The sequence below is a fragment of the Pan paniscus genome, chromosome 12 (assembly GCF_029289425.2).
Source record: "Pan paniscus chromosome 12, NHGRI_mPanPan1-v2.0_pri, whole genome shotgun sequence".
NCBI classification, from domain to species: domain Eukaryota; kingdom Metazoa; phylum Chordata; class Mammalia; order Primates; family Hominidae; genus Pan; species Pan paniscus.
This window is the reverse complement of record NC_073261.2, coordinates 21,538,199-21,561,611: the sequence shown is the minus strand read 5'-3', so window position 1 is coordinate 21,561,611 and position 23,413 is coordinate 21,538,199. Positions and strand designations below refer to the sequence as shown.

The following is a 23,413-nucleotide window of genomic DNA, read 5'->3' as shown; positions in this document are numbered from 1 at the left end:
TCACCAGCTAATATACCTATTTATATCTGTTTATTGCCTGTTTGTGCCCAATAAAAAAATGTAAGCTCCACAGCAGCAACAATTTTGTTTTGTTCAGTGCTGTTATCTAGGGTACTGAGACAGACGAACATAGTATGTGCTCCCTAAATATTTGCTGAAAGCCTGACTAAAACGCTCCCCCGGATGACTGGGAATTGCTACTCTAGGGCAGAAGTCAGAAAACTGTAGGCTGGGTGTGGTGGCTGATGCCTGTAATCCCAGCACTTTGGGAGTGTCGACTGCTTTAGCCCAGGAGTTTGAGACCAGCATGAGTAACATGGTGAAATCCTGTCTCTACAAAAAAATACAAAAATTAGCTGGGCATGGTGGCACACACCTGTGGTCCCAGCTACTCAGGAAGCGGAGGTGGGAGAATCACTTGAGCCCAGGAGGTTGAGGCCGCAGTGAGCCATAATCACACCGCTGCACCCCAGCCCAGAAAACAAAGTGAGACTCTGTCTCAAAAAAAAAATTAAAAACCCACAAAACTCTATTAAAAGAGCCAGAATAGCAAATATTGCAGTTTTGTGGGACATCTCTGTCCCAGCTATTCAACTCTACCGCTGGAGAGTGAACACAGCTGAAGATAATTTGTAAAAGCATGGCTGTGCTCCCACACAACTTTATTGAAGGACACAGAAATGTGCATTTTATACAATTTTCAGGTGCTGTGAACTAGTATTCTTTTTGACCTTTTTCAACCATTTAAAAATTGTTAAAACTTTCTAGCTCTTGGATCTTACAAAAACTAGCACTGGGCTGGATATGGCCCATGGGCCACAGTTTGCTGACCTCTGCTCTAAGGGATACCAGAATGACTAGGGTGATTCCAGTCCAAGGAGTTCTTGTCCTTGAAGGAAAATGGTCAGCAGCCACCTATATATAATGAACCCTGGAGAAGTAAAGGCTGCAGTCACCTGAGTCCTGGGGAGTAGCGTGAAGATGCCTGTGGGAAGACTTCCGGATGGAGAAGGAGATTCTGGTGGAGGAAGAGGATTGGCGGGGGGGGGGGCGGGATGGCAATGCCAGCAGAGGCCCCTGGGGAGGGGAAGATGCAGCAGCAAGGTCAAGATGGGCAGGATGGTTGTTTTCATAACAAGCCCCAGGAGATTCTGTTCATGAACCAAATATGGGCACCACTGTGTTCCCTTTTATATTATTCCAAGAAAGCTGGGCTCCGGACAGCAGGCAATGAACAGCTGTTCAGAGCATGAAGAGACAGTGAGGTGCTGTAGTCTGAGCAAATCTGGAAGCAGCGGTGTGAGAGACAAATGGGCGAGGGAGGAGGTGAACAGAGAGTAAATAATGCAGAGGGCAGAGCCCACCGGTCCTGAGGGTGAGGACAGTAATGTCACAAGATAAGAGCACCAGAGGCAGATAGTTGGGGCAGGGGAGGATGGTCTGAGATAAGCACATGCTTAGCTCAGGGCATCCTGTAGCAATCCACATGAAGATGTCTCACAGGCAAATAGAACCTGAGGGCTGGGGCTTGAAGGCACGCACCAGCCAGAGGTGCAACCCAGGGCCTGTGTGGGGCGCACGTAGTAAGAGGCCACAGCCCTGGGGAGGGCCTAGTAACAGAACCAAGGCACGTGCCCAGTAAGAGTGGCAATGCCAGCATCACTGCTGCTTACTGAGCACCTACTCCACGTGGGCCTTTTATGTTGGTTCTAATCACAACGTCATGGTATCACCACCATCCCACAGCGGAAGACAGGCCCCAAAAGGTAGCCGCTGACTTGCTTGAGGACACACAGCTAGCGCCCACCCATCCCTGGGCCACCCTTCCAAAAGTGAGGCCTCAGTCCAAGGCCTGCATGACCTGTCAAGGGCTCCAGATTCCTTCCCATCTGCATGGAAGAAACGCATCTTGTTCATTTCCAAACACATCCTCTAAGCTAATCCCCCATCCTCAATGCCACGTGGCACATGCTCAAACAAAAACTGAGTGACATCAACCTCCATGAAATCCTCAGTGGGGCAGCGAAGCCTCCTGGAATGTGAAAGATGCCCCCCATTTCAGGAGAATGAATAGCGATTTCCAACCTTCCAGTGCTCAGAGCAGGAACACTTTAATTTAGAGAGACATTCAAAATGGAAATCTTGTACAAACAGAGGGCACCTTGAGCACACTGAAAGTATTATTGGCAGAGAAAGTTCCAGAATGCTGCTGCTGCATGCATTCCAATGCTGGACTGTTTGCTGTTCCTCTCAAGCTTTTCTGAACATGTGAGCTGTATCGAAAAGCTTCATCTAAGTTGAAAAACAGTTTCTCTGCCAAGTGCTTGCAGCAAAGCTACATGGAGCCTTTACACCCAAAGGGAGACTCCAAAGTGACACTTTTAAAACCTGTCCAAAAATTATCTGGCACACCTTGCATGGGGGGACAGGAGAAGTGTCTCTGTGTCCTTCTTTTAAGTCTGGGGGTCTTGAGCTGCTTGGACCACAGGGAAGAGCAAAAGATACACTATATGATGCCTTTAGATGGTCACAGATGGCCAGTGCTTCCGCCACATTTGCTGAGACACTTGGTCTCAGAGCCCTGAACCACCACGTGTGAAGTCTGACCACCCGAGGCCGGACAGTTTGCCTGTGGGCACTCTAACAGCCAAGCCTGAGTCTGTCCTCAAGGTCCAGACCTGCCAGTGAAAAAGCCGCCTGCAAATGGATGCTGTAACCTGGGTGTGGTCCCAGGCATCACGAAACAAAGAAGAGCCATCCCCATCTCAAATTCCTGACCCACCAAGCCCATGGGTATAAATACAACGGTAACTGTTTTCTGCCACTATGTTTTAAAGTGGTTGGTTAAGCAGTGTAACATAACCACAACCAAAACAGTGCCAGACCTGTCACCACCTTTAATCTACTGATGCTCATATGCCCAGGTCACAGCCCTCGAATCAAGCCAAATATAGGGCTAAATCCCTCCTCACCCACAGCTTGCCCTACCAAGTGTATCTGTGCCCTCCTCCAGTCAAAGGCACTGCATTGAATAGAGACTGGCCCGCCTGGGTAGAAGGCAAGGGCCAAGTCTGAAGTCCTCGGAAAATTCTGATCCCTATCCCCCCACCCCAGGCTGCTCCCCACCTGGCTGTAGTCCTCCCACCTCCCATCTGAAGAAAACAAGTGTACATAGGAAAGATGCATCCTTACTCACCTCTGAAGAACCCCAATCATCCTAGCACTCTGGAAAAGGGCAAATCTTCGACTTTCCTTGGATAAACCCTGAGGTGGCACAACTGAAATGTTTGCTTAAAGCAGCTAAGAATATGCATCATTCTTCTAAGAAGAAAAGCATTCAAAGTTTTGCTTAAGCTGACCAGAAGGTTCGAATTAGAAGATACTGCTCTGTGTTTAATTCTCCAAATAAGAAAGGGGGATGTGTCCCTGCGGTGAGGGGGCTTCGCAGTTGCTAGTTCCCACCAAAAGAATGAGGTGCTCAAAGGTCAGGCATCATGATAGACCAAAGAGTGGCAGTTGCTGAACGGGAAGCCGTGCCTACTCCTGAACCTGAAGGAGCCTTAGCCCTAAACCTTGGAGCATGCCCAGACTAGAGAAGCACTCTGCCGCCACCCTCAGCCTTCCAGGCCTGTGCTCATTCTAAGCGGTTACACAGGATGAAAAGTGGCCCAAATAAAAAGTCAATCTGGGGTGCCTGAGCAGGCTCTAGCAACCGGCATGCTCCAAGCCTAAAGCAAAGGGCGCTTGCTTATCAGACCTCCCTGTGGTCCTCGCCCTGCTCTGAGCCCTCCAGGAAGCCAGAACTCCAATTTGTTGCCTCCAGAAGCAGGCAAAAGAGCAGCTCTCTGCAACCCCAGCTGGCAGGCTCTGAAATCCGGCTATAAAACCCTTGTGATGCACACCTTCCCATAGGCTTACCTAATAAAATCCTACCAATATGCCCAGGGGAAAAAATTTTGCCCCAAGATGTCACTTTTTTTAAAGGGTGGTTAAAAGTATGGGTTTTGTAGATGATATCTGCACCTTTTACAGCTTTTTGCACATAAAATGCCAACGTTAAGTAAAAAGGACAACTTAGAGGATAATACATACAGCAGGGTCAATGTTTTTGCTTTTTAAAGCTACATGCATTTTTTTTTCTTTTCTTTTTTTTTTTTTTTTTTTTTGAGATGGAGTCTTGCTCTGTCACCCAGGCTGGAATGAAGTGGCATGATCTTGGCTCACTGTAACCTTTGCCGCCCGGGTTCAAGCGATTCTCCTGTCTCAGCCTCCTGAGTAGCTAGGATTACAGTTGCGTGCTACCACACCTGGCTAATTTTTGTATTTTTAGTAGAGATGGGGTTTCGCCATGTTGGCCAGGCTGGTCTTGAATTCCAGACCTCAGGTGAACCACCTTTTTCGGCCTCCCAAAGTGATGGGATTATAGGCGTGAGCCACCAAGCCCAGCCTAGCTACATGCATTTTTAAAGCTATTCATGTATTTGTTTATTTTAGAAGTCTGGGGACACCAGGTAATACGACCTTCCTATACTTTTGTATTACTTTAATTTCCGCAAATCACAAGAAACTTTTGAACACCTTTTTTAAGTCTGTAGAGGATGCTAAGTTGGTCTGTCTAGTCCAGGTAGGGCAATATCATGGTTTTCAAAGTATAATGCAAAATTCCCCAAATTGTAAATTAAATGATAAATTAAAAGCCTATAAACTTGTAAGTCAAAAGAGCCAGAAATTCAAAACCATTTACTTAAGTATCTCATGGAAATTTACTACTCTGTTTTAAAAGCCTGGATAAAAGAAACACTTCCACAGGGAACCCTCTAATGAAGAACAGCACAAATGCTTCTTTAGGCCAGAGCTATGCAAAGTGTGTTCCTGAACTGTACCAGCAGCCTCATCTGAGAACTTGCTGGTAATATGGATTCTCAGGTCCCACGCAGGGCTCCTGTCTGAATATTTGTGTCTCCTTAAAATTCACATGTTGAAATCCTAACCCCCAATATATTGGCACTTGGAGGTGAGGACTGTGGATGGTAACTGGGTTGGGAAAGCAGAGCTCTCATGAATGGGGTCAGTGCCCTCTTAAGAGGGACCCTGAAGAGCTCCCTCACCCCTTTGCCATGTGAGGACACTGCAAGAAGGCGCCATCTAAGAACAGGAATTGGGCCCTCACCAGATACTGAATCTACTGGGGCCTTCATCTTGGACTTCCCAGCCTCCAGAACTGTGGGAAATAAATTTCTGTTGCTCATAAGCCACCTTGTCTGTGGTATTTTGTTACTGCAGCCTGGGGTAGGACAGCTCCCAAAGCAGAAACTCTGGGGTGTGGTCTGGCCATCTGGCCTTAGCAAGGTTCCAGGCGTTGCTGACGTGACCCAAATCTGAGACCCTCTGCTCTGGGCACCCACCTGTGTTCTCACTTGCTCAGTTCCTCTGAAGACATTCCACATTTCAGTAAGACAAAGAACAGAGTCAAATGCCAGAAGAACTCCTCTGCACAAATCTCCTCCATCGCAGGCGCTACTAAATTCTAGACGCCCCTTCTCCCTCTTCACTGCTCTTCCATTGCGGTTGGCAGATGCTGACCATGTGTTCCTCCATGTGTCCCCCATCTCTGTGCCCGCCGCGTGGGGGCCCTGGCCACTGCATCACCAGGCCACCTCCTTCCGGGCCCTTCTGTCTATGCCATCCCCACGTGGCACTTCTCCCTTCTTTACACGGTTTGTCCAAAAAGTCTTTGTCCTTTTCCTGCTCAAGATTTCTGAGTTCTCCAGAACTATCTGGTCACCCGCTTCCAATTATCAGTGTTGAGCATGCACCCCACATATATGTATGTGTACCACTATATTATGTTCTTTATAACAACAGAAACAATGTAAAAGGACAAGGCAAAAAGTATGTGTATGTATATATGTATGTGTGTGTATATACATACAAGTGTGTGTATATATATAAGTATGTGTATGTATACATATACAAGTCTATGTATATGTATGTGTCTGTAAATATATACAAGTGGGTGTGTCTGTATATATATGTGTATATGTACATGTACGTGTGTGTATATATGTGTGTGTGTATATATGTTAGAGTGTGTGTGTGTGTATATATAGCAGCTCCACAAATCTCTTTTACAACATTCCACATGGAGTAGGGCCCATGGGGCACACCCTGCCCCACCCTAGTGGATGCCTGGCACTGGCCCCCACTCCCAGCCCCCTTTCCCCCGCCCTATGTCTACTCCTCCATCACCTGCGGCCAGCTGGGCAGTGTAGTTCTGAGCACACCCAGTGCCCCCCAGCCTTCCTGAACCACAGAATGCCTTCCAGCTTCTTCTATCACATTCGTACTTCCTGACCAAGAAATAATCAGCGTCTGATCATTAATGGGCCTTTTCTCTAACGGACAGCAGGGCGGTGTTGATAAAGCTCGCTCAGCACCAGGTCCCTGTGGGCTGGATGGGGCACAGCTTGGGAGCAGGGCTTCATGTTACCTTTGCTCTGTGCAGCAAAGCCCTGCATGGTCACTGGTGTCTGGCTCTGTCCTCCTCCTGAGGGTGCCCAGTCTCCCTCTGTGGCTCCATCATGCATCAGGCACAGGCGAGGCACCCTCTCCAAATCAAGGCCAATCCCAAGGCTCCCTGCCCATGTTCCTGGACAGGATGCCCAAAGGACCCTTTGTGATGAGGCCTCCATGGTCTCCCCCACCCCACCCTGAACCCCCGCTCTTGCTCTGACTTCAAACCCTGGCTCTTCCCCTGACCCTCTCCACAAAGGCCCTGCCCTGCACTTCTCCTGCTCTCCGCTCTCTGGCTCTGTCATCTTTCCCAACCCTGTGCGGCCTCACCCCCTCTCAGATGCCCGCCCAGACCCTTTCTTTGTATCACCATGGAGTCTTCCGCCTGCTCCTGTCTCCACCTTCACGATGAGGACAAGGTCCCTGTCTGATTCATTCTCTACTTTACTCTGCAAGTTCAACATTACAGAGGAAATGAAGATTACAATGAGAACTTTAACATGACTGACCTTCAAATCCCAAGACAGGCTTGAAGGTAAAGCTTTAAAGTTCTAAATATTGCATTCTATCCTTAAGGGGTTTCACTCTTATTCAAGAAGGCTGTAAGAACAACAGTTTGAAGGAACAGGATTTTCCACTAGAAGTCCCCACTCATACAAAGCCTTCTTTTTGTTTACATGAGAAGACACTATGATATAAATCTACCAATGAGTTCTGTGCAACCATAGATTCATGAGGTAGATCTCTGTGTTGAAAGATTTCCTCCACGGCCAGGTGTGGTGGCTCATGCCTGTAATCCCAGCACTTTGGGAGGCTGAGGCAGGCAGATCACAAGGTCAGGAGTTCCAGACCAGCCTGGCCAACAAGGTGAAACCCCATCTCTACTAAAAAAAATAACAAAATTAGCCGGGCATGGTGGTGTGCACCTGTAATCCCAGCTACTCCAGAGGCTGAGGCAGGAGAATCACTTGAACCCAGGAGGCAGAGATTGCAGTGAGCCGAGATCACACCACTGCACTCCAGCCTAGGCGACAGAGCGAGACTCCGTCTCAAAAAAGAAAGATTTCCTCCACATATAAAGTAAAAAAGCAAAGCACAGAAAAATCAAGGGCATAAAACCATTTACATTTTAAAAGCACCTAAGACCTAAGACATTCTACAAATGGTACAATGCAAAGGAAACAACCAGTAACCCACCGGAAGGTGAACAGGATTAGCTGGAAGGGAGCGATGCTTTCCATATACTTCCAGACTGTTTGACTGTTAAAATTATGAATTAAAACTAAGCCCCAGAAAGATATGTAAAATATCAATGACCCTTGCATCTCACTATCCAAATTATAAACCACCCTTAACCACCAAGTACCTTCCCAGGTTCTCCACCTCAACTTAGGATTTGGCTGCAAAAATACTACAGAGAGAAAGCTCTGCAATAAGTATTTCAGTAACAATTATGTGACTAATTCTTAGAGCTGGAAATAAGATACACTATCTGCATATCTCCACCTGAGAAAATCAAGTACTTTCTGTCACTGGAAGCAGGACACCAATAAACTTGGAAACACGTTGCACTCACACATTTCACTCGAGGTTCTAGTCCAGCGTCACCATTTAACAAGCACAAAACATCTCTTCATCTGAAATACCAGAGGATACCATCAAATTTGGGGAGAATAGGGAGAAAGAAATAGAAAAATTCCAGACCACTTCTGAACTCCAGAAAGCAAAAATTGACTTTCATCCTGCAAATTACTACAGACAACAAAGAAGTGGACTCTTTTTCCTCCTCTCCTTCCAACTTTGCAAATATCAATGATGCCTGGTGTGGCATGGTAGAAAATGTTACCATGCTATTTCTTTTGCCTTTTTCTACTTAAAGAGATGTAGGCTCCACCTAAGGATATGTGACAATATTTTACCTCAAACAATAACAATGGAAAATGAAATATACTTCCCCTAAGGTTACCAAATGAATGAATCTCCTTAGTTTTCTGATGGAACGAACAGATACATTAAAGAAAAAGAGGGAAACCAAGGGGAGGGAATCCCTCCTAGTTCATGGGGGCATCCCACAGGGTGGGCTGCGGAGAGGTCACTGGAGTTTCATCCCTCCCACGCCTGTCACCAGTGAGGCTAAGCATCAGGGCCCTCATCCTTACAGGCATATCCCTCAGCAGCCCTGTACTCTTCTTCCCCGCTGCCAATCACGTCCCTGGCTCAGGGCGGGGCTCTGGAACCTCATCACCGAGTGCGGCTGCCTCTCTGAAAACTGCTAACAGGCCCCAGCTCCCGGCACATGCTCCCTTCTCAGCAGGCTCCAGCGAGCACCACCGATTAGGTTTGAGAATAACCGTTAATGAATCTATTTTTAGAATGCCTAAGGCAAAGAAAGCTGGGGCAAGCGGGGCGTGGTGGCTCACACCTGTAATCCCAGCACTTTGGGAGGTCAAGACGGGCAGATCACCTGAGCTCAGGAGTTCGAGACGACCCTGGGCAACATGGTGAAACCCTGTCTCAACTAAAATACAAAAAACTAGCCGGCCATGGTGGCGTGCGCCTGTAGTCTCCCACTCAGGAGACTGAGGCACCAGAATCACTTGAGCTTAGGAGGGCAGGTTGCAGTGAGCCGATATGGCACCACTGCACTGCAGCTTGGGCTACAGAGTGAGACTCCGTCTCAAAAAACATAAATAAATGTTTTAAAAAATCCATACTAGTTAAGAAGAAAAAGTAAATTCAGACTTCTCACCACGACTTTTAGGAGGAACTACTATGACCTAAGAAACCCAGGAGTGCTAACGCTGGGATCCGACATAACATGTAAAGCTCTATTATTTCTTTCTGAAAGTAGGGCACTTTCTAAAAGTTAAGAAGAAGATGGGAAAAAAGTATACAACTTAAGGATTAATGCAAAAGGCAAAGGAGAAATTTTTTTAAAAGATGGATTATGACTCCAGGGCTCATTTTATTGCTTACTGTTAAGAAGTTTTGTTAGTAATATATTTGATACTTGATCTTGATGTAGAATGAATGCTAAAGAGAAATTTGATGGAAATACACTTCACAAAAGAAAGAAATTACAAAACTTTGCTGAGGGCCAAAAGAAAGGTCTATCTAAAGTATGGGTGTCCAATCTTTCGGAATCCCTGGGCCACAGTGGAAAAATAATTGTCTTGGGCCACATATAACGCTAACAATAGCTGAAGAGCAAAAAAAGCAAAACAAAACTCATAATGTTTTAAGAAAGTTTATGAATTTGTCCTGGGCCACATGCAGCCCGCGGGCAGTGGCTTGAACAAGTTTGGTAAAGAAAAGCTAGGCGCTATTTCTGGATGGGAAGGCAATTTAATATGCAGAAATTATGAGGTCTGGGATTTTTCTCTTCTTTGCACTTCATTCTCTAGCTTTTCCACATTGAGCACCTTGTTTTCTCATTTCTCCTGTATTTTGTAATTTTCAAATGGGAGCTTAAAAAGTTTTAATAATGGTTTTAAGCTAGCCTTTTCATTTTGTGTTCAAAAAGGGCAGAGAGGGAAAGAAGGTGAGAGAGGGATCTAGGAGGACCATCTCCAAACCACAGCACCCACGGGCACGATCCTCAGCCACCACAGCTGTGCCCCAACCCAGAGGGCTGTCAGTGCTCTGGGCTCATTCTCCATGCCTCAGTTTCCCCATCTATGAAATGGAGAGAACATCTCCCCTCTTCACGCCTCACTGCAGGATAGTCGAGTGCTGCTTCTCCTGCCCAAAGTGAGGGCTGCATTTCAGCATCTACACTGGTGGGTGGGGGTGGGGTGGGAACGCAGGCAAGGTGAAGCCTAAGGAGGGCAGAGAGCGCTTCCGTTGGGATAGTGGGGTCCTCTCATTGAATTAAGAACCTAGGATAGAAATTCTGTTTTTTAAATAATTAGGATGCACTGGGGTAAGGGAGCAGGGAATCAGAATTAAATTCCACAGAACAGCAAAAGAAACCAAAAGAAAAAAAGAAAAAGATCCTGATTTGGCAATGTATGAGTTTTGCTGAGAAGCCCTGTTTATGAGGATCCATTATTCACAGCTAATGGCCATTTCCACCAGAGCCATCACTAGCCCCTTTGATGAGTGTCAGAATAACTTGGTTCTTTCCCTTGGTTACAACCAAGCCATCCTACACCACCAATGTTCTGTTGCTGATAAAACCCAGCTGCCTGCTCAAGTCTTTTTTTTTTTCCAAAAAAAAAAAAAAAAAGCAAGGTCACCCCCAGTATATATGTCAACCAAATTCTAACTTAGAACCAGCATGCTTTGCTTTCAATTTCTAAAAATACTATAAAAATATTCAAAGATACTAAGAATAACATTCCAAGATCTCACAACCCTAACAAAATTGTTTTCCTTTTCTAGCACATCCAGACTCCCTCTGAAAAAGACTGCTTTGAAGTTCAAATGTTTTCTGCTGTTGCTTTACTTCACTTATTTATTTTGGTTACAGCAACTCTAAAAAGCTTAACCAAAAAGAAACTGATGGATTAACTCCAAATTCACTCTTGGCCCTTCTAAATGCAGGGCGATGAGGAAACCCTCAGCCCCCCTCAGAGGAGAAGTTCCCACTTGCTGGCCGTCACTGCCCTTCCTGCCTGGAAGGAGTCCCTCCATGTTGCAGGTTACTTTACAACACACACCCACACCTTTTTTCCCTTGAAGCTCATCAAGTGAAGCTATCATCTCTTTAGAGAAATCCCTTCAATTCCTCACAGTATTTAAAACAAATTATTTTTACCTGCAAGGCAAAAGAGACCAGAGTATTTTCATTTTACAAGTGGAAAAAAAAATTGAAACAGAAGGTTAGAAAGCTTGCACCACGTGATAGGGTGAGACTGCTTTATTCAGAAAAGGGATGATCTGGCCAGGCACAGTGGCTCACGCCTCTAATCCCAGCACTTTGGGAGGCCGAGGTGGGTGGATCACCTGAGGTCGGGAGTTCGAGACCAGCCTGGCCAACATGGTGAAACCTCATCTCTACTAAAAATACAAAAATTAGCCGGGCGTGGTGGCGCACGCTTGTGATCCCAGCTACTCAGGAGGCTGAGGCAGGAGAAACGCTGGAACCTGGGAGGCAGAAGTTGCAGTGAGGCAAAATCGCACCACTGCATTCCAGCCTGGGCAACAGAGCAAAACTCCATCTCAGAAAAAAATAAAAGTATAAAAAGAAAAAGAAAAGGGCTGACCCTGAATTAATCCTCCCCACATTTACCCTTCAGGTAATTCCTAGGAATTGTCATATTTGTAAGACAAAAAGCAAGACAAGAAATTTGCAGTAGACATTAATGCGGGTTCAGTACACATGAAGAATCTGGTAACTGGCCTCACCTATTCAACATATCTATTTGTGAAAGCTCTCCAACTTCACATCAGACATGTTCTTGACTTCTCAGCTGTCTTAGTCCATGTTCAGGCTGCTATCACAAATATACTACACAGTGGGTGGCTAATAAACAGGAATTTGTTTCTCACAGTTATGAAGGTTGGGAAGTGCAAGATCAAGACACTGGCGGTGAGGGCTCACTTCCTATGCACAGACGGTGCCTTCTTGCTGTATCCTCACATGGTGGAAGGGAGGAATGAACTCCCTTGGGCCTCTGTTACAAAGACACTATCCCATGCATGAGGGCTCTGCCTCCTGACCTAATCACCTCCCAAATACCCCACCTCTTAATGCCATCACTTCAGGGACTGGGTTCCAACATGTGAATTCCAGGGGACACAAACATTCAGATCACAGCACTGGCCTGTACAGAAGTACCATACATATCATATACCAGGACTAGAATCCAGTCACATATCTACAAAAGGTAGGCAGCTCAGGAGACATGCACACCACAAAGCACATTTCAGGCCACACTGGCCAACCCCAAAATGCAAAACTGATTATACTTTGCCCTGCCCTAATGTCTGAACACTTCAGGCATGTTCATCAAAATCTCTCTCATGCTGCACAAATTCTTATGGAGGGCTTACTCATGTCATTAAATCGTTTATGTCAGGTCAGACTTCCACGTTCTGCCTTTATGGGCCACAAAGACTCCTGCTCCTGGCATTGTGTCACTCCAGCCTCTGCTCATTCCATCACTTTCACCTTCAACTCCACTGCCCAAATTGTATCCTTCTGCTAAATGCCAACTCAATGCCCCAGGTCTTAAGGGCATCCCATTCTCTCCAAGTCCCAGATCTCATTTCTCTCATGGTACTCAGCACTTTACCTTGACTACTTTACCTTGTCCGTTTTCTTAGGAACTATGGTGGAAAATGGGAAAATTGTTGAAAATAAAGATGCCCAAGTCTTAAACCCTGTTTCTACCTACAGAACACTTCTGATACCACGTGTGTGTGCTTTTCCCATACTACCAACCAATTCTCCCACTCTCTAGACACCAACCAAGTGGCCAATGATTCCATTCAATTCTGGCTCCTTGGAGAGAAGGCTGATTCCAGGTTTGGGGCAGAAAAAGAAAATGAGCCTGAAACATCTAGACATTAAGGAAGTGCTCAAAGACTAAAAGAAGCTACGGGTCCACAGTGATTAAAGAAAGATCACCATGAGTTTAACGGTGCCCCCTAAAATATGTCCACATTCCAATTCCTAGAATTTGTGATTGTTATCTTACTTGGAAAAAAGGTCTTTTTAGCTGTAATTAAAGATCTCAAGACAAAAAGATCATCCCGGATTATCCAGTTGGGCTCTAAATCTAGTGACAAATGTTCTTATAAGAAACACCCAGGAGAGATTTAGCAGACAGAAAAGGAGGAGGCCATGTCACCGCAGAGGCTGGAGCAGTGCAGGCAAAAGACAAGAAACCCTGGAGCTACAGAGGAGCCTTCCGAGGGAGTTCAGCCCTGCCAACACCTTGATTTCAGACTTCTGGCCACCAGATTTAGAAATAATAAATATCTCTTGTTTCAAAGGCACCTAATTTGGAGTAATTTGTTACAGCAGCCACGGGAAACTAATACAGTGAGAGAAGAAAAAGGGAGGGAAAGTTCTTTTCAAAACACCACCAGTTAATAACTATCAAAAGATTTACAAAATTAGAAAATCACTAACTGCAATCCCCAACAGAAAAATCAGTCCAGGCAAGGATCGTCAATGGACATGAAATGCACTGGCTGGAGAACAAGATATTCGCACAGGTGGCAAGAATCACTCCACAGATTGCACACTGCAAAAATGTACCTTCAAAATGAAGCAGCATAGAGGCCATTCCTTCCAGGGGTCACACTGAACACTGTCAAGTGGGACCAGCCCAGACACTACATGTTCCCAACGACACCAATTAGCAAGCATTGTTATAAAAATGTTTAACTGAACTTAATCATAAGGAAACAATCAGACAAATCCAGAATGTGGGACATTTATAGGAAAACTGCTCTGGGCTTTTATATATATACATATACACACACACACACACACACACACACATATACATGAATATACATAAATATGTATATACACACACACACATATATAGGTAAATGTTATGAGAAACAATCAAACAAACAAAAAAAAAATCAGGCTACTATGGCTCCAGAAATTTAGAGGCATAAAACCAAATGCAACATGTAAATCTTGACTGGGTCCTAGATTTTAAACTAAACAAAAAAAAATTTTTTAATTAGCTGGCTGTGGTGGCACACACCTGTAGTCCCAGCTACTCAGGAGCCTGAGGCAGGAGGATCACCTGAGTGCAGGATTTTGAGGCTGCAGTGAGCTAAGATCATGCCACTGCATTCCAGCATGGACAACAGATTGAAACCCTGTCTCAAAAAAACAGAAGCAAAAAAAAAATCTCAGAAAGGCTATCAAAGTCATTTATGATACAATGGGGGGAAATTTAAATATAGACTATATCTTAGATATTATTTTGTTAATTTTTAGGGTGTGATAATGGTAATGAGATTATATAGAAGAATACCTTTATTCTTAGGAGATATATGTAAAGTACTTGAAGGTGAAGTACTGTTACGTCTGCACCTTTCAAATATTTCAACAAAAAAAGTATATATAAAATATATACAAAAAAAGTAAGAAAAAGAAAAATGTGGAAAAAAATGTAGGCATCTGGTGAATCTGGGCAGAGTATTTGGGTGTTCACTAAAATATTCTTTTAGTAGAAAAGATAGAAAATCTGAAAGGAAATTTTGAAAATGTTGAAAATTCACAATTTCCAGCTTCTGCCTCCAACCCTCAGGCTCCTACAGGCCTAGGAGGATCCTAGGAACCTGCATTTGACAAGCCCAAGCTGATCTCACGCTCGGGTTAGCCTAGGAATGCCACCGGTACTAGGTTGTTGGCTTTTAGCTGTCTGCTGTCCCCCAGGGTCCTCTGGCGTCACAGTGATATCTAACTTGCTGCACATCCTCCAAGGCAGAGGCTAACAATTGTGTCCCGAGTGAATTTATGAGGGCAATTGCCGATCATGTGGGAGCTGATTCTATTAAGGGCAAAACTGTACCATAACCAAAGTCCCAACCTCAGAGAAGTTTGAAGTCTGTTACCATAAACACAAAACTAAGACACATAAAACACTCTTTCATATGGTTTTCAGGTTTTATCTCTTTTCTTGTTAAGTAACACTGACAGGAAAGAAAGGTATCACAACTAAAATGTCACTACAACAAAATCCACGCTACACCAAAAATTACATAAATGTTACTAGATGTCACAACTGTAATTTCCTTTTTTTTTTTTTTTTTTTTTTTTTTTTGAGATGGAGTTTCGCTTTTGTTGCCCAGGCTGGAGTGCAATGGCACGATCTTGGCCCACTGCAACTTCCGCCTCCGGGTTCACGAGATTCTCCTGCCTCAGCCTCCTGAGTTGCTGGGATTACAGGTGCCCGCCACCATGCCCAGCTAATTTTTTGTATTTTTAGTAGAGACGGGGTTTCACCATGTTGGCCAGGCTGGTCTCAAATTCCCGATCTCAGGTGATCCACCTGCCTTGGCCTCCCAAAATGCTGGGATTACAGGCATGAGCCACCGCGACCAGCCTTAACTCTAACTTTCAAAGGCTAAAGGTGACAAGATAATGGCTCCTAAACCCGACTAAAACATCAGAAAATGTCTTTTGTCTTTGATTTCTTTTCTTTTTTTGAATATAGGCAATCTATTTTCCTCCCTGCCCCTCTCTCCATATCCCTCCTCCCTGACTTCTTTTTTGTTCTTGTTTAAGGAATCAATCCACGTGGACAGGGAGAAGGGGAAGGGAGAACAGGCACCAAAATGCTACTGGATGGGAAAAAGAAGATAGGTGAATATGGGGACATGGAGAGGGCACGGACGTGGGCGGGCAGTGGAATGGCCCATTTATACTTAGGGTCAAGAACTGGGCCAGGCCTGGAGCATCTGCAATGGGTGTGGAGGCAGCAGAGACAGGAAGTCTGATTTTCAAAGACATCTAAGAAGCAGGACAAGTTCCAGCTCCTGTCCCACCCTGGCAGAAGACAGGTGGCTCCATCTCTGGAGAGGGTGGAATCAGGGTCTCTGACAGAGGAGCCCAGATCCCCCTGGGACAATCAGGTTACTGATTAGGCTACAGCCCTCGCTCACTGGGCTCCAGGATGCAGGCAGCCAAGCCTCCCCTTCCTGCAGGAACCAGGGAGAGTCTTGTGACAATAGCCCGGGAGGACCAACCCGCAGCACTAAGGTCAGAAGGCCCCAACAAGGAAAGGTTCAGCTCACAGAAGGCAGTGCCCATCCCTACAGAGTCCCCCACTCTTAAACATGGGCAGGCCATCTGAGGAGAGCCTCACACAGAAACGGGAAGGCAGCCTAGAGGAAAGAGATCCTTCAGTAAAGAGAAAAGAAAACAAATTTTTTAAAAATCCAGAGAATATACCATGAAATGAAGACCATGTTTTAGTTTTTTGAAAAAGTTCACAGAACAAAAAAGAACTCTTATACATGAAAAAGTATGGCAAAAATAAAATGTAAAAAAATCACTAGAAGAGTCTAAATACAAAAATGAGGAGACGTCCCAAAAGTGCAACAACCTTAAAATGGTAGAAAATAGGAAATAAGAGGATTGGTCCAGCAATCCTATATCAGAATAGTAGTAGTCCCAGAAAGAGATGAAATAGAAAATGGGAGGGGAGAAAATCACCAAAGAATAATTCAAGAAAATTCCCATAACTGAAGAATAAGTGTTTCTGGATTGCCAGGGCACAAAAAATGCCCAACATGCTGGATAAAATACACCAAGGCCTAGCACTGTGGATCTTGGAACACCATGGATGTATCAGTCAGGGCAGGCATTGTTAAGCTACAGCAATGAGCAGCCCAAAAGCCCTCAGAGGCCTACAACAACCAAGATTTATTCTTCAAGTTTATTTCAATCGAACAGGGTCATAGCATGGGTGGGAGGGGGTTCTGCAAGCTGAGTATCATCATTGTCAAGCTGAGTTCAGAACCAAACTAAAGGGAAGGAAAACTCTGGCAGCAACTTACACTCGCAGCGAAGTGCAGGCCCAGAAGTGGAAGTAGCACTTCCGCTCAGCTCCTGGGCAGGCCACTGGCACAACAACCATGTGAGGCCATCAAGCTCAGGGAGTGAGGAAGGGAGGGCAATCCTACCAAGAGCCTGGGGGACAGGGGGATGGACATGTGTGGCGAGCACTGACAACTAGACCCGAAAGGAAGATGCTACAATCTTCAGAAAGAGAAGGACTGGCTTGAAATTCTTCAACAATACTGGAAGCCAAAAAGGATTGGACCAATGCTTCAAAAATTCTAAAGGAACTTTTTTTCTATAATTCTACACTATCAATCTATCAGACATGAAGGCAGAAAATATACTTATGGGTAAAGTCTCAGAATCCACTTCCCATCGCATCCAAACCAGGGAGTGAAACAAGAGGGAGTCAGGAAGAGGAAGTCAGGAAACAGAAGTCCTGCAGTGGGTAGGTCCAGGCTGATGTGGGTGCAGGTGGTGAGGCTGGCAGCTGACCCTCAGATGTATCCACAAGTTGCAGTAGAAGGCCCCGGGGCCCTTCTTCAGGAAGGGGTGCTGACCAAGGGGCATCCTGATGCTCATGAACATCATGGGGGAAGACGCGACAGACAACTGGCAAAGAGTTTGGAGTTGGATCTGTCATACTACATAGAAAGCAAGCAAATTAGAACACCAGCCAATTATTCGCTGGAGAAAACAAAAAGTAACCTACAACATGACTCACTAGGAACAGCATTTACATAGTCATGCTTGTAAACACTGCATGATGAGCTCCATGAGATTATACCACATCTATATAGGAGGGTGGACAGCATGTACAGGGGCAAAGAGAAGAAAAAAATCATCTCCCAAAGAACAAAGTCACTAGGTAATATCTACAACTGAAAAATCAGGAAGCCAGGTGATTCAATGGCACAATGATAAATACCAAAATAATCAACTAAAAGAAGTGAAATGCCTAGGGGTTGGGTGCGGTGGCTCACGCCTGCAATCCTAGCACTTTGGGAGGCTGAGGTAGGCAGATCACCTGAGGTCAGGAGTTTGAGACCAGCCTGACCAACATGGAGAAACCGTCTCTACTAAAAATACAAAATTAGCCGGGCATGGTGGCGCATGACTGTAATCCCAGCTACTCAGGAGGCTGAGGCAGGAGAATCACTTGAACCCAGGAGGCCAAGGTTGCAGTGAGCCGAAATCACGCCACTGCACTCCAGCCTGGGCAACAAAAGCGAAACTCTGTATCAAAAAAAAAAAAAAAAAAAGAAATGAAGTGCCTGCTTCTGGGGAGAGGGAAATGGTGGCAGGGGATACTGTTTGGCCCTGCAGAAGCTATTTAACTTTTTACACTATATGCATGTTAAAAAAAAATACGTTAAAGGTAATTCAAGCAGTCTGCCCAGGAGCTACCTAGTAGGTTGGCCTGATTTTTGATTCAGCACAAAGGGCAGAAACTGAGTTCTTTCAATGAGCCATTAGCACTGCTATAAATGTTTCAAGGGCTGAAACACATAAGACACAATCCCTGTCCTCAGAATCGGGATTTCATTGAGGAAAAAAAGCCAACATATGAATGGGAAAGAACTCAAGTACAATGCAAGTTGGCAGGTGGTCAACCCCAAGACATGAAGAAGAGTTATGTGGTATCAAGGAGGAGACTCAGGGCCAGAGTAGGTAACAAAGACTTTGGGAAAGATGTAAGGAGGAGAAGGAGAAAGGCTAACAGAACTTGAGTTCTGTTCCCGAAACAGAGAGGGCATTTCTGCAACGGAGGCTGGCTAACAGTGAGGGTGTATATAATTGGGAAGTATGGACAGTTTTTTCAAACAGTGGTGAGATTTTACTTGTAACAGGGAGGGCAAGATTACTAATTAGGAAAAGCAGAGATTAGAAAACACAGACATCACGGTTGAGGGACTACATTTTCACTGTCCTCGGGTGTTATCAATCACAAGCCCTGCAACATTTTTCCCTGCAAAGTGGGTCAGACTTAGCATACCTGCTCCTTATTAACACTGCCTCCACCCTGTGTTAAACTCCTCATAGCTAAAATCAACCATGTCGTGGGCTGCACCCCAGGCCTGCCTGCCTGCTTGCCTGCTCTGGCCCCTGTCTGCCTGGGCAGCCTCATGGCTGTAATTTTGTTTTCACACTCCAACAATACCATCCTTCTTTGCATTCCTAGAATACTGCCTGCTCTTGGCTGCCGCAGGACCTCTGCACACACTGCTCCTCCTAGAACACACTCTCTCCTATGACTTCCCTGTTAACTCCTACATAAGCCGTCCATTCTCAGCTCACTTTTGATTCCTCAAGAAAAGAAACGTACCTGATTGCTCTCACTCAGGAGTTCCTGCCATAGTTCTCATGCATTCCTTTTCCTCACACCAGTTTGTAATTTAACCTTCATTTCCAATTCATGCCCACCTCACCATCTTGGCCAGTGGGTCTCAAAGTGGTGTCAGGTCACAGCAACAGCATACAGAACAACCTATTAGTGATGCAGATTCTCAGGCCACATCCCAGACCAACTGAATCAGAAACTTGAGGTGGGAGACAAGCAGTCTGTGTTTTTTAAAAAAAACCCTACTGATTCTGATGCATGCTTAAGTCTGAGAATCAATGTGCTACACTATGTGGTATAGGGTCTGTACCATCACAGCACAGACCAGTTAAGTTTTAGCACCCCATGGTGTCTCCTGGTGCCAAATTCAGGGACAACAGTAAGGACTTGGTAAGATTTCCTGGTCAGATGAATGATTGGTTAAAAAACTTTCCTGCTGGGCGCGGTGGCTTACGTCTGTAATCCCAGCACTTTGGGAGGCCGAGGCAGGCGGATCACGAGGTCAGGAGATCGAGACCATCCTGGCTAACATGGTGAAACCCCGTCTCTACTAAAAATACAAAAAATTAGCCGGGCGTGGTGGCGGGTGCCTGTAGTCTCAGTTACTTGGGAGGCTGAGGCAGGAGAATGGCGTGAACCCGGGAGGCGGAGCTTGCAGTGAGCCGAGATCGCGCCCCTGCACTCCAGCCTGGGCTGAACAGAGCGAGACTCCGTCTCAAAAAAAAAAAAAAAACTTCCCATGGCTCCATAAATCCCCTACTTTATTAATTCTAAACCCTTGCAGCGACTATAGAATACCCCCAAAATAAACATTGAAACTGCTGTTCGAAGACCTGGGTTCTAGCTCCTGCTCCCAGGCCTTTCTGGGTTCAAATTTTGGCCCTCCTTCTCTTACTATCTGTGTGATCATCCATAAATTTCCTAATCTCTCTTGGCCTTAACTTCCTCACCTCTAAAATAGGAATCATTATAGTACCGATTTCCCAGGGTTGCTCAATGATTGAGACAATGGCACTAAGAATCATGACTCACACAGTTAAGCACTCAACAAATGTAGGTAGTATTACTGCCATAATAATAGTTATTCAACTTTAAATGGTCTTTCCTCTTGGGTCTCAGCTTTCTTACTCAAGATTGACCACACACACACTTCAGACTAGTTCTTCCTCCCTTGCAAAACTACACACATCTAACACCCATCCGAGGCCTGAAACCTCCCCTAGCAACCCGGAGTCCTGCTGGGGTTTTCCAGCTCCACCTCCTGAACAGCTGGGCTGTAGCACACAGGCTAGATCGACTCATACTTGCCTTCCTAGAGCTCAACTGAAGTCACTTCAGACAAGTGAAGTACCCACTAACCTCTGGAATCAGATCTTGGTAAAGCAACAGGTTAGCAGGTGATTTCATTTCAGTGGGTGTCTGGGTGGCTAGCATTCAAACGCAGCTCACACTGGGAGCTATTTCCAGTCCAATTTTGCTACTTGGTAACGTATTAATAGCATCAATTAAAACATTCCCAACGAACAGATCTTTAAAAGGACGGTTTCTGACTTCCCTAACAAGCAGAGGGCCGACCACCTGCCTGCGAAGTGCCCCTCCTGCCCTGTCTCCAGGCAGCACGCTGTGAGCGATGACAGAAACTAGACCCGCGCACAGAGAAGCTGCAGGCACGCCCTGCCCGGCCACCGAGCTGCCTGCCTGCTTCGCCCGGCCGCCGAGCCCCGGGGGAAAACCTAGAATGGGGGTGCCGGTGCGCCCCGACACCTGGGCACGGCCGCGGGCCGGGGAGCCGCCCACACTTGGCTCCCCAAGAGTTAAACGCTGAGTAATTTTCCTGAGGAGCAAACAGTCGGAGCGGGGGCTCTGCCAATGGCCACAGTATTTTTATCCGACTTAACCAACACCGCGGCGCGACCTCGGGTGTCCCCAAGGGTATCCCCACGCGGCACGCTCCGGAGTCCCCGACCGGGACCCTCGCCGGCTCCCAGCGCGACATGGACGACAGCGCCGCCGAGTCCCCCGCGCCCGGGCAGGAGGCAGAGACCTGGGGCCGCCCGAGGACTGCTAGGGGCCCCTCCGCCCGGGGTCCGCGCCCGGGCCTAAGCGGTAGGGGGTGTGCGCCCAAGTTGGCCCGCTTTGCTGCAAGAGTGGAAAAGGGTGGGAGCAGAAAGCGCCGGCCCCGCCCGGGGCGGGGAGCAACGCGGGGCTGCAGGGCCGCCTCGGGGCCCCGAACCACCGCCGCCCGGCCCACCGCGGCGCCGGGGAATGAATGGGGCTCCCCAGCTGGCAGCGGGCGCGCACTCACAGGCGACGTAGGCCAGCAAGGCGATGCCCAGCAGCAGCTTCATCCTCCTGCGGTTGACGGCAGACACGAGGCGCAGCAGCGCCTTGCTCACCATTCCCGGGAGCCGCGCGGGTCCAGGGCCCTGCCGCGCGGGGGCCCGCCTGCTGCACAATGCGCGGCGGCGGCGGCGGCGGCGGCCCCGAGAGCCCCGCCTCCTGCCGCCGCGCGACCCCGCCCCCGCGCGCCTGCTTCCTGCTGGCGGGATCACCGCGCACGCGCGCCTCCACCCCCTTCCTCCGGCTCCGCCCCCGCCCCTCCGGCTTCTCTACCCGCAGGCGCAGTTGCCGCCTTTCTTGCCTTGGTTTTCGAAGAATGTGACCTGGAGGGCTGGTGGGCGGTGCGGCGCGCCGCGGCGCATGCGCGTTCCGGTCTGTTTTCCCTGAGTTAAAGCGCGCGGGTGCCAGCCGGGAGGTGCGGCTGGATTCGTTTCGCTGAGGTGCGTCCCCAACCCAAGGGCACGACTGCAGTGGCCAGTTTCCGAGCCCCGCCCGGAGGGGGGCACGCGGTGGGCATTCCGGTGTTGCAGTGAAACGAAACTTATTTGCTAAACTTGGCCGAGCCTTAGAAGTTGAATGCCTGCCTCAGAAAGTTGCCTCGTTCTCTGGGCTGTTTAGTTGGCTTTTTGTAGTTAGAATATCGGCAGCGAAAATGATAAATCCCCTAAACCTTGCCGAAGTAAAAACTGGCTGCGTTTTTTTTCCTTGGCTATGATCAACTGGGGTGCCTTTGTTTTAATAATAGTCTTTTATTATTATTTTAAAAAGCAGTGCTAAGTATATTAATTTAGGATAGACTTGGAAAAGAAAAGATGAAATTGCGCTGTCTCTGCCTAGAGAAAAACCCTGAACATGTTGTCGTGTGTGTTTCATTCAATCTTTTTGTTGAGTATATCTGTTTTATGAGTGCTGTACTGATTGCATAGGAGGTACCTGTGTTTAAAAAGCATTTATTGAATGATGATTACAAGCAAGGAGATGTATCAGCAGATCCACAGATAATCGGAAGCTTGTCGTTGGATCTGGAGAGAGCTGGTCCCATGGAGGAAAAAAAGACAGGTACACACAGATGTGTGTGATGCCACATTAAGAGAGATCCCGGATTTGGGATCTGCAGGCTTCAAGAGGTCATCTTCAGCTATACGGAGAAATTGAAGTCAGCAGCGGCTCTGCTACCTCTTGGAACCTCAGGCCATTTTGCAAAACTTAATAGATCACCCTCCTTTAGATTTATTAGAAACCTCCAAGAAAAGGAAATATGGCAGCTGGTACTAAAGCAGCAGCTTTATGTTACATCTTTCAAACTATAGTGCAAATGCTGTGATTCTGATAAAACCTACCTCCGTCCTACCCCTCCTCTAAACCTATTGAGAATCCCTGACTAGGAGGAAACACTGAGCGGTTTGCTAAGGCGGATTGCCCCTGCTATGCATGCTGCCCATAGGTGGAGTGGACTTCTTTCGAGAAGCCCAGCTCCCTGACTCTGACGTGTCCAAGGAGGCTGCCAAGTGACAAAACACCTGGCATGGGAGCCTGAGTCCTGGGTTCCCAGAGGGGCCAGGCCCCCAGAGCACACCAGTTTGGAACAAATCGATTTTGTTTGTAAGTCTGCATTTCCTCGTGGCTTTCTGGGTTTGCCTTACATCTATGGTTTTTGAAAAGAGAACTAGAGCAAGTGGAGCTCTAGGCCTTTCCCATTCCATGACTCCGTGGTTTTTAGATTAAAGATGAGGAGC

The 23,413-nt window shown here is 46.8% G+C and overlaps 1 protein-coding gene across 4 annotated transcripts in view; it reads right to left on the bottom strand.

Moving 5' to 3' along the window:
• The window catches only part of UXS1 (UDP-glucuronate decarboxylase 1), a 118,774-nt gene extending 96,934 nt beyond the window's left edge, over nt 1-21,840 (bottom strand). For 3 of the 4 annotated variants that reach the window (XM_034953601.3, XM_034953602.3, XM_034953604.3), the window contains exon 1: nt 21,643-21,840. In XM_034953601.3, coding sequence (XP_034809492.1) covers nt 21,643-21,736 — 94 coding nt within the window. In that variant the 5' untranslated portion in view covers nt 21,737-21,840. The remainder of the gene's footprint in view (nt 1-21,642) is intronic. The other variant, XM_034953600.3, reaches the window with a different exon arrangement.
• Nucleotides 21,841-23,413: the final 1,573 nt, after the last annotated feature.